At 48.6% G+C, this 12,775-nt stretch overlaps 6 protein-coding genes across 6 annotated transcripts; 1 reads left to right on the top strand and 5 right to left on the bottom strand.

The window, feature by feature from the left end:
- Nucleotides 1-88: 88 nt before the first annotated feature.
- N7471_006361 (uncharacterized protein) lies at nt 89-817 on the bottom strand (the record flags this gene model as incomplete). Its single annotated transcript, XM_057279080.1, has 1 exon — nt 89-817. The coding sequence occupies one exon, from the start codon at nt 815-817 to the stop codon at nt 89-91; it is 729 nt and encodes a 242-aa protein (XP_057138690.1).
- Nucleotides 818-1,283: 466 nt separating this feature from the next.
- On the bottom strand, nt 1,284-2,894 carry N7471_006360 (uncharacterized protein; the record flags this gene model as incomplete). The annotated part of the gene is made up of 1 exon (XM_057279079.1): nt 1,284-2,894. One exon carries the CDS (start codon nt 2,892-2,894, stop codon nt 1,284-1,286), a length of 1,611 nt encoding a protein of 536 aa, XP_057138689.1.
- Nucleotides 2,895-3,508: 614 nt separating this feature from the next.
- N7471_006359 (gamma-glutamyltransferase) lies at nt 3,509-5,605 on the bottom strand (the record flags this gene model as incomplete). Its single annotated transcript, XM_057279078.1, has 7 exons — nt 3,509-3,957; nt 4,010-4,143; nt 4,196-4,356; nt 4,429-5,011; nt 5,062-5,221; nt 5,278-5,311; nt 5,369-5,605. 7 exons carry the CDS (start codon nt 5,603-5,605, stop codon nt 3,509-3,511), a joined length of 1,758 nt encoding a protein of 585 aa, XP_057138688.1.
- Nucleotides 5,606-6,288: 683 nt separating this feature from the next.
- Nucleotides 6,289-7,724, bottom strand: N7471_006358 (uncharacterized protein; the record flags this gene model as incomplete). Its single annotated transcript, XM_057279077.1, has 4 exons — nt 6,289-6,670; nt 6,717-6,779; nt 6,837-7,457; nt 7,513-7,724. The coding sequence occupies 4 exons, from the start codon at nt 7,722-7,724 to the stop codon at nt 6,289-6,291; spliced, it is 1,278 nt and encodes a 425-aa protein (XP_057138687.1).
- Nucleotides 7,725-10,081: 2,357 nt separating this feature from the next.
- On the bottom strand, nt 10,082-11,140 carry N7471_006357 (uncharacterized protein; the record flags this gene model as incomplete). The annotated part of the gene is made up of 1 exon (XM_057279076.1): nt 10,082-11,140. The coding sequence occupies one exon, from the start codon at nt 11,138-11,140 to the stop codon at nt 10,082-10,084; it is 1,059 nt and encodes a 352-aa protein (XP_057138686.1).
- Nucleotides 11,141-11,632: 492 nt separating this feature from the next.
- On the top strand, nt 11,633-12,097 carry N7471_006356 (uncharacterized protein; the record flags this gene model as incomplete). The annotated part of the gene is made up of 1 exon (XM_057279075.1): nt 11,633-12,097. One exon carries the CDS (start codon nt 11,633-11,635, stop codon nt 12,095-12,097), a length of 465 nt encoding a protein of 154 aa, XP_057138685.1.
- Nucleotides 12,098-12,775: the final 678 nt, after the last annotated feature.

Here is a 12,775-nt window from a genome sequence, read left to right as displayed (position 1 = left end):
ACAGATTCTACTGCCTAAGGCAACTACATGTATAGTATGTAGATTTGAACTTTGTTATTCAGGGTATCATTTACATTGACTCTTAGAATCAATCTGATTCATGCAATCCATTCACAGCCTTGACAGGGGATGTCTCCAGTACCCAATTCCCCTCTTCTTCACGAGCGACCCCTCCACTCTGCGCAGCTCTCATCATCTTGTCACTCGCAAGTGTCAGATCACCCGTGTTGTAATCCCAAATCCATCCTTCCTTCAGCCACATCCATGTAAGATAGGCACGTAGCTCCTTGTCGTGAGGCAGAACACACTTCCATTCAGGCACAAACCCGACCTCTGTCGCATCCGTCCCTTTCCAGTCAGAGGCTTTCCCACGCAACTCATCACGACAGAAGATTCTCCAGCTATCAAGGGAATATGCTCCAACTCCGGGTAAATGTGCAATCTCCCATGCGACTCGCAAATCTTCTTCATCAATGCATTCTTCACGACCAACATTTCGACCGTCCAGTTTCCGTGGGTAGTGTAGCTTGCGATATCTTTTGCTTTTGTTCGGGGGATCTGATAGCCATGTCTGTGCCAACGTGATGCATTTCCTTGCACGTTGGTTTTGAAAGCCCAGGCAGTTTATCATCGATACGAGTTCCGGTAGGTCTGCTTCTGCCATCGCCTCGATCGTAGGGTATCGTTCAAAGACCTTGAATAAGATCGGCAAGGCAACACCACCGCGGGTTCGATTGAGAAAAATTGTTGCAATGAGTAAACGAAAGGGGTCATGTGCAAGCTGTTCCTGGATGAGTCCGAAAGAAGACGCATCCATAGGGGGAAACGGGAGGCAAGATTCAGGATCAACTAGTGCACGTGGAAAATAAGGGGAATGCTTCGGGGGTTTGGCGTGATGGGTTTCGATGGGTTCTAGTTGAGCGAAAGAAGTGCGTTTGACCGGAGTTTCTGGGGCAGGATTTGTACATTGGGGGACACGACGGGGGCTTTTCGGAGGTGATAACTTGATATGAATTTGCGACGGGGGATCATCCAGATCATTCCAATCGGAATCGGAATCAAAATCACTCGGCGCATCACTCAAGGAAGAATCCGATGACAAGAAGTCCGGGGGCAGATTCAAATCTTTCAAGAGCTGTCGGGTTTTGGGGGGATAGACAAATCGTACAGCGAGGAAGCCGTTTCCCGCTTGCTTTTCGAGCCAACTTTGGGGTTGCCGGCTCCTAAGAAATACTTAGATTGAACCTCATCACTTGGAATCACACCTAGCAAATCACTGGTATTCAAAAATCTTCTATGTTCCACAGAGATGGATCGGTGGGTAGCGGGAACTGACTGGACCTCCGTCTGTTTCCACTGGTGCTCTCGAACGAGGTTTGTTTCGGAATGGAAGGTGGAATTCGGTCTTGGTTCGCTCCATCAACGGAGTCGCCTTGAGTCTGTTTCTCTGCTCCATCAATGGAGTCGCCTTGAGGCTGTTTCTGTCCACTTAAATTTATTCGATGTTTGTTGCGCTCCCTTTTGCGTTCGCGCTTGCGCTTGTTCTTTTCCTTTGATGATTTGAGTGGCTCACGGCGTTTCAACGGCTTTTCTTCGACCACTTTCTCAGGCGATGGGCTTTCAGGAATAATATCGCCCGGGACGTCGGATGACAATTGACGTGCAAGGACTTCTCTATTGCTTGCCTCGAGTTCTTTGGGCCCCGCTACCGCATTAACACGTTCGAATTGATCTGGAACTGCGTCAACTTCGTCGTAAGGGGGCGAGTCGGTGGTCAGGTCGATGTGTGTATAGGGGCTACTTCGAACGACGCTTGTAGGCATTTGGGGTAGATCCGGCGTGTTGTCCTCATCTTCCGGTCCATCGGGCTTAACGTAGCCATTGTCCTGGGCTTCAGTAGAAACACCTGCCGGGACATGGGCTTCCACAACCTTGGTTGGCTCATCATACATGGTATCGTGGCTGTGCCCTCTTGCCTTATCCGAGTGTCGCCTCTTGCTTTTCTTGTGGTCTTTGTCCTCAGGGTGATCGGAGCTGCTCTTACGCCGTTTTCGGTGCGAGCTCCTGGTTTGTCTTTCTTCCTCGTTGTCCACTTCATCCCCGAATGCAGAGCCGGCATCTGCGGCTGCTGCAATTCCACGGTCCTCAAGGTAGGTCTTTCGAATGTGGTCAATCAAAGCATCGATAGCTGTGTCGTTCATTCCAGCCTTCGCAGCGAACCCGCGCACTTGACCAGTGAACTCTCGCCTGGCTGAGCGTTGGACAGGTCGAGCCTGTTCCATCATGAAAGAGTGTGATGCAACGTACTTCAACACCTCAATCTGCTTTTCCAGGTCCAACGAGACGAATATCTTGTCTTCCGCTGTCATTTCGTCGTCGCCAGTCGGCATTGCGGCGGACTCGTTGATTTCGGGAAGTGTAGAAGGGTGATCACCGGCCTCGTGGATCGGATAAGATTCGGCTTCAATGAGTTCCTCATTCTGAGGTGGTGTGATGTTTTCGGGGCTCACAGGAGCTTCATTGTTACCATTGACATCCTCCATTGTCGCGCTTTTCCGTATTCTAGAAGATGTTCTCAACTTCGGTTTCTTTGCCGTGGTGGTTGTAGGCGAGGAGTTCGATGCGGGAGTAGAAAAATGCGGCGACTTGGCTTCGGTCCTCTGGCTACGACGAAGCTTGGACTTCGAGGAGTCAGACGCGCCGTCATACCCAAATGGACTTGAGATGCCAATATTGCTGTCCATCATCTCGTCCCGGGATTCTTCTATGCTCGCTTCTTCAGACAAGATGTTGTCAACAGCACGGTCAAAGAAGTCTTCGTCAAAGGTTTTGAGGGGGTCGATGTCGAAGGAGGGAAGGGGAACAACAACGGAGATGTTGCTGAGTCGAGCCATTGTATTCCTGATGTCACAGTAGAGGGTAGGTTGTCTAGGGTAGGAAGTTGGGGAAGTTCGAAGGGTTCGTAGACATATCGCGGTAGCTGTTTGTTGGATGTGAACTGTTTGGATGGAAAATTGTCTGGTTAATGAAAGCCAAACGACAACAAAAGAGCAACCTGCGAGTCTGTTATGCGAGTCAAATGCCTGGTGTTCAAGAAAATCGCGAGGAAAGCTTTCTGGTTCCCTTTAACGCGGTGGGGTAGATTCACGTGTAAATTAGATAAGGTGACGCGTTGTCGTGTCAATGAAACCAGAAAATCAAAATTAAGAAAGAGACATGTTCGGACCAACTTTTCATGTCAGTGTAGACTTTTAAAGGAGAACTAAAGGTCAAGCGAGTTGGAGCTCTCTACATCAAAAAAAGGGAATATATGCAAAGCACAGACCATCCGATAAAGAAACGCCAATCTACCAGGGGTGTCCGGTTCTAAGAATCTACAACAAAGAGCTGCATTGCGAAAGACTAGAATTTGATAGATCGTTTTATCTATTTATAGTGATGGTCTTTGTAAATTGACGCACTTGACAATGTATCTACTTTGGCATCTACCCTGCCACATATCCATATTCTATACAGAATACCCACCCGAATTGAGTTGTCTTGGCTCACCAGCAGCATCGAATGTTCCATTGGGCAAGACCCGAATCAGCTGGGCAGTACTCTGCCCTGGAGCAACCCAAGTAACATTATGACCGAGCGCCTTCATGGAGGCAACCGTTGCGTTGTCGAAAGTGTATTCGAAGCTGACCTGGTTTGGCACCAGCTGATCATGCAGACGGGGTTTGGCCAACGCTTTGGCGGCGGAGAGTCCCTGATCAATGGAATGGATGATGCTCTGGACGGTGGCAGTGATTATACGGCTGCCTCCTGCGGATCCCGCAATCAAAAATAGCTTGCCATTGGGTCGCTCGACTATCGCGGGCGTGATGGAGGAAAGAGGGCGTTTTCCAGGGCGAACGTAGTTGGACACAGAGGGGATGTATCCAAATGAGTTTGATGATCCAGGAATGGAGAAGTCTGTGAACGTTTTAGTTACCTCCATGGCCTAGGGGTGGCTTTCTCAACATACCGTTCATCTCGTTGTTCATGATGATACCGGTCTCTGGGACCATGACTTGGCTACCGAAGAGCAGGTTGATGGTGGTGATTACCGAGATTGCAAGACCAGTGTGGTCGGCCACTGCGATATGGGAAGTTCCAGGGCTGTTACAATGTCAGCTTAATGTCAGATAATAATGCACCAAGTAGGACGTACGTGTCCAGGCTTTCCAGTCCGGCTGGATCATAAGCAGATACGTTCTGAGTTCGCACATCCGAGATCTTGGATCGAATTTCATCAATCGTAGACTGCTCCAAAATCCCCTTCTCATACTTGGCCATCCCATCAACAAACAGGGGATCACCAAACTTAGATCTCTGCGTTTCATGTAAGCGATCATGACCAAAATCCACAACCCTGGAAGTGAAATCCGAGTTAGTCATTCATACCTCGCCATATCCAAATCGCATCGCCTCGTCCAACCGGTGGGTACTCAAATTCACAGATTGTTCAGTCGAGAAGAAATCTGTATATGTCCCGAGAATCTTCAAAATACTCATGGCGATACTACCACTGGAGGGGGCCGACGTACTCGTGATCTTGTAACCACGGTAGTCAATCTGAGAGATATCCCGAATAGCCACAGTGTAATTTTTAAGATCTTCGACCGTCATTGTCCCGTTTTCGCGCTGGAGCGCATTAATCATAGTCTCCGCGATAGGGCCCGAGTAGAATGCATCCGCGCCACCCTGTGCGATAGCCTCGAGGGTGTCAGCTAACCGGCGTCGGGTAATGGTATCGCCCAGCCCAAGCCTAGTTCCATTTGGAGCAAAGTCTATTGCCCACGTGGGGTTCTTGGACAGGAAGTCCTCTCCACTGCCAACGGAAGATTTCATGTATTTGACAAGATCTTCTGTGACAGGGAACCCGTCCCGGGCTGTGCGAATTGCGGGCTCCACAACAATCGACCATGGAAGAGAGCCATAGTTCTTGTGGAGGTACTCGAGACCTCGCACTTCGCCCGGTACTCCACTGGTATAGCTGTTAGCCTGGCTCCGATCCGCTCCGCGTACTTGTCTTACCTTGCTAGTCCGCCATAGACGGAAGCATCATCGTTGTTTTTGAACATATCCTCGAATGCCGCGGCTGGAGCCGTCTCTCGGAAATCAATAAACTCGTAATCACCCTTTGCTGATCTCACGAGCATGAAGCCACCGCCGCCGATTCCGCTGTGATACATTCCTGTGTCCATTAGCTATGCTCAGATAGAATTACAGAGCGAATGAATGTAGCCTCACCTACGACACCAATACAAAATTCTGTCGCAACCAACTATGTCATTGTTAGCACCGAGATTCACACCGATCCCACCTGGATCGGTATACTCACAGCATCAGCAGCGTTTCCGCCCTTCTTCAAAATATCGGCTCCATGGCGGGAGCAGATTGAGCTTTCGCTAGCAACAGCGCCCAGCTTTCCAGGGCTAATTTCACCATACGACCCATCGCCGACATTCGTGTTTCGCTCGGAGAACTCCAAGGGGGAGGTGTTTGCACTGGGCAGATGAATTGCGATCAATAGCAGCGATAAAATCGCCAAAACCCCGAGTCTCATCGGTTGCAACATGTTGATAAGTGTTTGCCTCCAATTTCTCTGCAATATGGAATGTTGCGCGAGAGTCGATCCAGGCGAAGAAGATGCTGGCAAGGCCAACTCAAGCTATGGTACCATTCGAGATTAATATTTTCAATCGGGGCACAATTAGTAACCGAGAGGGGAAACTTGGAAAGATAGGTTTACCTGTTTCCCCACATCTTGGCTAGTCTGACAGGGGTGTTGCATCTCAAGATTGGAGGTCCAGGTTCGCTCCGGACGCTTTTGTATAGGATCGGCGGCCTCCAAACAGAAAATGCAAGCCGCATCCAGGATGGAAAGATGCGAATCAACCTTGGAAGGATCGGACATTTCGAAGGTCCGCATCTTCCAAGACTGTTAAACCTACAACTGTTGTACTTCGTACAAAGAACTCCATAGCGGTGTGTTGTGTCAAACCCCGACGGTCCGACCCCGCTGATAAGCTACGGGTAGCTTTCGGGGCCAAATTGTCAAAGCTCGGGGGTTTTTCGGAGTCATCAGGTCTTCCATACTCCAAATGTCCAAATGTAGCCTCTTATCTGGATATGATTCGGTCATTAGTTGGCCCATACTTTATTATGAATAATTAAATACCCCAATCTATACGGAGTACGGGGTAAGAACCCAGTACTCCACCGTACTCCCAATGCTCCACATGGTTATCATTCTTGTGGCTAGTCCTCCCTTGCAGCGGCTCGTCTTATCCAAGAGATAGTCTCCTCCCACTCCTGAGGGATCTTGTCCAGTGTTTCCAGTGTCGCCGATACTAGCCGACGACCCCAGTCGCGCACGTACCATCGATGGCACAGGAGACGCATAGCTATGCCATAATGCAGAAACAGAGCTCGGGCAATCCAATCGCCATGTTGGAGCAGTGAGGAAAACTTGTCAGAGAGGAATAAGGGCCATGCAAGGGGGCCGCCATGTGGTCCAATCTTTGGCCACGGTTCGACTGCCTGGTGTAACTGCTGCCATGTGGCATAGTAGATCGGTTGATCTGAACCTTTCCTTGTGTCAATGATCGAATGAAGTCGAGCCAGCGACGTCACTATTTCTCTGCTTTGATTATCAGCTTCGCAAGCCCTACACCGTCACTTCATACGCCACTAGAACATACTTGTGCAGGCTGAATAATACGTGTGTGTTTTCGACCGAGTTGCCGCCGCTGTTTCGTGTTATCATCCACCCTTCGCCAATGAGTCAAAGAGAAGGAATTCCATACTGATCATGTCTCATAGTTTCGAGGCTTTCTTGTGTGTCAGGAGCGCACAGCCAGCCATCCAGCTGTGTGTCAACCCCGCCTTCAAGTATCCGGGAAAAAAGCATGGCGGGGCCAGACATTAATGTGCGAGCCTCGAGAACCACCGAAACCGGATCCAGTGGTCGAGTTTCAAGAGATAATACTCGCGATCCCATGGCGAAAAGCATAATGATGATGGACGAGACAAATGCTGGTTCGTAATCTGGTGGTGAGATTTCTGGAAGAACCTTGCTCAGTCCAGCGCATGCCTGGCTTTGATATCGCACAGCATGATTCAGCCACGAAGCCCGATTATCAGGTTCAACCGAGGCCAAGTGTAACGCAGAAAATGCGTGGATGCTGTCAAGTAGGTAATGGCAAGATGCCGCCATGCGAGGAATCGTCATGGAGAGATGGTGTGCTGACAGACCATCCTGCGACAGAGTCTGGTACGTTGAAGTCATGTACTGGTGGAATAATCTCGTCTCAAGCAAACGTGTTGCCTGTGGGAAATCCCTTGATGGGGTCACGGTGCCACTCTCTGTTTCATCCTGGGCGCTGGATGCCATGGGACTGTCCTCGTCTTCATTTGGGGGAGGATATCTGCACTCCAATTTTCGCTTCCTGCACAAAGCACATTTTGGAAGGCCCTCATCACACTGCGCGTTGCGTCAGAATATTGGTCTCAGCTGGTGGGTTACTGCCATCCGTAAAGGCAACCTGAGCCACGATCCAGGCACATTCCTGGGCCACATCCAACACCCCCCACGGGTTCAGGGTAGTAAAATTGGTGGAACTCACCTTGACATGTCTCCTTTTACACTCCAAACACCCCTTCCTAGACTTCGTGTGACTACGGCGCGATGGCATTGATGGCTGCCATTCAGGAACGGTAATAGCAAAAAACACAGAAACAAAAGCCGCAAGCCTCAGTCACAATTCATATCTTGGACAATTAGATCCTCACCCCCCCGACCTCGGTACTTTCTGGGGGATCTGCATATGATAGTGCGTGATTGGCAGAGACAGCCCTGCCCTGCAGGTGCACTGGGGCCCCGCGGTCCTCATTGTGGCTTATATAATCATCACGTCAACCAGGGGTCCACCTGCGCACGCCAGGGGGAAAACCAACCTCCAGGGCTGGGAAATAATCCTGAGATATAGAGAGACATTTTGGAAGTAAGCCAACATTCTACCGCCATAGGAAAACCCAAGGTATCTGCTTATGGTCTAACAGACCCTCGAGGTAAATATAAAAGTCATGAGGCTTTCGAGGCATCAAATAATGATGCCTCAGGCTCCCCGGTGACAAGCCTGTTGGACTATGTCGGTCATCTCATTGATGCCTTTGTCTAGTCATCTCATTGATGCCTCCATTTGTTTGCAGACTGAGCCTTTCTTTGTTTGGCAGGGTATAAATCCCCTGCTCTAGATAGATTGAATAGATCATGATTCTTCTTCTCTCTCTCTCCCCATAGTTAGCAGCCCCAACAAAGCCTAAGGATCCTAAAGAACTCAACTACGAGGGTGAATGGGCCGCAGAGGATAGCTGTGGTCATAATCTCGCCGTTGAATGTGAGCTTGGGAGATGCACCACTATAATGTGCCGGGTTGACTATGGCGGCGGCGAAGTGATGTTCGAGGCTGGTGGCAAGTTCTATCTATACGATCTGCACCTTCGTCGGATTACTTCACCGATAACCCTTGATGAAATTATTACTCTATCCAAGGGGAATTTAAGGCGAAAAAGTCACTTAAAATGTAAAGCGATCTCTTCGTAGCGCTGGTTACGAAAACACAGAATGGGAAAAGGCATCTTAACAGGGCTTCCAAGAAGACATCGGAGTCTTATCGCAAGTAAAACGTCCCTAATATGATCTTAACCCAAATAGATCTTATTATTACTCCTACGCTGTCAAGGACAGAGCCAATTCTTGTCTTTATACTGAAACTAGGTAAGTTCAAACTACTCCGTAGTATTCCAACATTCAGAGAATATTCATGCGTGGGGATTTCCAACTACCTTGCCGTGGGGGACAAATTCCCTGCGAGTGTTGTTGGGTAGGCGGCTTCTGTTGTACCAAGACAGTCTTCAACGCGTAAGTTGCCTTTTTGGACAAGTTTTTGAAAAGCTTTTGATTTAATTTGTAGAGTGCCCTCTCATCAATCACATCCCTTATTCGCCAGGTCTATGCTGGTTATCGCCTCATGCAGAAGTGTGAAGAGGGTGAAAGGATGGTTGGCGTTGCTCATTTGGAACGCCGGCCCAGTCGGCAACATACGTAATGTAATACCTTTGTTTGCTACCTCGTCGATAGCCTCCGTAGAGGTCCTGAAAAAGCTGAAGAAAACCAAATGCAAGTCTTTAAATCATTTTATGATCATGGGCTAGTACACGGCATTCTCTGGTTGCTGGAAAACATCAATTTGGGATCCTTCAATGTGGAATTGAGGAACGAATTAGGGATTCAAGCATAGAGTATACTTAACTGAGAAGATATACAGAGATTGCCAGTCAATGAGGATTATTTGATCATGTCCCAACCCGGGACTATGACTGCATTCATGCAGACTGATGTATTTTATCGGGGTATAGCTTGTGCCTCTCGGAACTTCGCTGAGCTATCTTGATTATCCAAGAACTTTTCGGACGAATGCATTATAGGGCTATTTGAATTGCGGATGAGAGATAAATCTTCCGAGGGCGCGTAATAGAGCATGAGAGAGCTAGGTACATATGTAGACACCTGGTGATCTTCATTGATGCATTACAACAACTAACCTTCTTGGCAATCAATAGTTGTTATTCCTCACACTCAACCCTTCCACCATATTGACAGCTCTCAAGAAGAGTAATACGTCGCCTCTTTTGGAACTTTACGTAGACGATTAAAAGTGCTTGTTCAAATCTGAGAGGGAATGCTTAGGCGGTCCCGGCCAGGAAGACGTAACGAGACAGCGATGGAAAGACCTCGCCACAGCCCACCCAGACCCAGCTTTGGAGACCACATTGTCACTGCAACCCCCGTTCAATGACTAGATAGACAGCTTAACAAGCTCTTCTTCCACTGTAGCAAAGAATAGTTTGCGATGTCACAAAACTTAGTCGTAAGACTCCCAACATCGAACGGACATCTTTGTTCAATAAATACAATAATATTCTATATCAGGATGCATGAAAGGGGCATAGGACTGCTTTACATTTGATCACATTGCTAGGTTATCCATCAATCACTCCAAAACATTTCCATGTACTCTCGCGCACTCATAGGCTTCACTTCAGGACAAAGCCTGTTCACAGTGGGGTGCAGGACCACCTCGTCCTCTAAATCTCGGACATAGGCAAGGTTGAACTCGGTCCACATATGGCCCATGAAGTCATCCTGAGCCAGGCCTGCCAATCTCTTCTCGAGATCCTCTCGCTTTAGGATGACTACTTTGAACTTCTTCCCAGTCACAGCTTCAGCATGCGCTAACAGTTCTCCCATCGTCAGGGTGTCTCCTGCCATACTCATGTTTTCTTCCCACTTTGGCACGTTAAGAGAAGCAGCGACAAATCGGCCCACATCTCTCATAGAGGTCATGGTGATCCGTGGCCAGTGGCCGTCGTCCTTGATGGGAAGCTCTGCGATGCCATTTTTGAGTCCAATGAGAAAAGCCCCCGACTGATCAGTCAGAGGCCCTTGTCTCTGGAGTCCCTGGCACGCTTCATCCTCGCCAGGGATATACCCTCCTCCTTTCTTTAATTGGAGAAGAGCTGTAGCCTCGTCAGACTCGGGTTGAGAGGGGAAAGGATATATCCCATGACCAAGGTAGTTCATGAAAGATCCTTGGTTGAAGTTGGCGCACTCTATCTCGCCTTTATGCTTGATACATTCATCCCACACGCCTTGGCTCCCCCATCGAAGGGTAGCAATATTCTCCCAGCCCTTAGGTCCGAAACCCCATTGGGATGGAGAGAAGCGCTTACATCCAGCCCGGAGCGCGGCATTAAGTATGTTAATCTGAATCTGTGCTTGGGTACCGTCGATGGCCGAAGTGACGGATATGACAGTGTGGACACCCTTTAAGGCAGCCACAAGTGATTCCACAGACAGGTAGTCGACGGTGCGGATAGTGGTACGTGTTGATTCTTGGTCAATTGCACGTAGCCAAGTGGGAGCCCGAGAAGAGCGCGAAAGGATAACTATTTTCCATGATGAAGTCCATCGGTTGGCTATGATAGCCGCAACGATGGCTCGGCCGAGGCTGGGTGACGTGCCACCGGGAAGCGCCAATGTAGGCATGGAAGGCGGTGATGTTATAGGAAGATTGACTTTAGTGCAAGATGATGGCAAACACAGGGGTGGATTGTCGTAACGTTTTGCAAACACATTTATATCTAAGGATCCGGAATAGCCACAAGTATCCGGACGCTGTCCGCGGACACCGAATTATTCGAAGAGCGGACGTCCGCTGGCTGGTATAGATAGAAACCCACCTAGCTGCTGGAGGCAGGACCCGAAGATCCCGTCGGGCGCGGACCCAAGTCTGGCCAAATAATTTTCGTCCCATCTGGGCTGACGGAGTTCATCCGCCACCGATAACTAGATGCCCGCGGAGGCGGAACCCGCGGGCTCCACTACGGAAATATTTGCTTAGTATGTAGAAACGTGCCGTGAAGAAACAATTCAAAAAGACAGCAGGGGATTCACGCCAGGCATCTCTTGTATCACGTTGTCGGTCCAGTTCTCCCCTAGTCGATCCGGCTAAAAACTCAGCCCAGAAAATCGTCTATAATGGCCTCCGCACTCCCGACCATTCCTCGCTATGTCTTCTGCATCATCGAACCCGTGGCGCTCATCCTTGCGTTCACAACAACATCGTTCTCGTCTGCATACTATGTCTCCGGACAATCTAAGCTCACGTCACCACTAAGCCTCACTCCATCTGAGACAATTCTCACCTATCAGATGAGCAACCTCTTTCTTTTGATCGCTATCATCGAGCTTTACGTATTTCACTCGACCAAAGACATCAAGGTGGCCCACGCATTGTTAACAGCACTATGGTGGGGTGATATGGGACACTTGGGTGTTACAACATGGTGCATGGGTTGGGAAACGCTACAGAATGTTGGAGAATGGAGCTTGGTGAACTGGGGGAATCTTGCCGTTCCCCTATTCTTGTTCGCCATGAGATCGTTTTATCTCTTCGGCATATTCAAAACAGAAGGAAAGGCTAAGAGGGAGAAGCATTCTTAGTAGTTTAACCTTTGCATTGTGTTGTTGGCTTGTCGGGGTTGGCCATATAAGGGCCTTAATGGTTGATCCCATGTCGTTCCATGACCTGCAATGCTTCAAGTCGACCTCGCGAAGAGATTGCCCCAAAAGGAGGAGATGCATATTACCATTGATGATATGTTGGCTTCAACTGGTGCCCCACCTGTCATCTCATTTCTTTCCTGGGAAATATCCGTCAATACAATTTCGGCTGTTCTAGAAACAAATCATATGCTTCTTCTTCTGGTACAGCATGTATTTTAGAAGCGAAAATAACACAACGTCGCATCCTAGGCAATCATATACGCGGCCGCCTAAGAAGGGTTTTGGCACATTGTAGGTCCTAAAATGCCGCTGTAGCGCATCCTTTCGATAGAATCCGCACTACTACATGAATATCAGAGTATCCTAAGTATACTAGACACTTAAGGCTAGTAGTACCTCATTAGGGCTAGATAAGGCCTCCTTAGATTCCTATACGGAATCACTAAACTATATTCGCTTTTCTAATAGCTTATGAACATTGAGCTTTTATAGTCTAAGGCGTAGTTCTTATAATCGGATGCGGTCCTTGCTAATTCTATATCTCTATTCTTAAACTCAAGTTTAGTAAGTACTCTTCTTTCGGCGTTATATATGGGATGTTTCTAGTTCAAATCT

This window comes from Penicillium samsonianum, assembly GCF_028829775.1.
Source record: "Penicillium samsonianum strain IBT 33392 chromosome Unknown utg000003l_segment0_segment0, whole genome shotgun sequence".
NCBI lineage: Eukaryota > Fungi > Ascomycota > Eurotiomycetes > Eurotiales > Aspergillaceae > Penicillium > Penicillium samsonianum.
The sequence above is the reverse complement of the archived record's forward strand: the minus strand, read 5'-3'. Positions and strand labels throughout refer to the sequence as shown.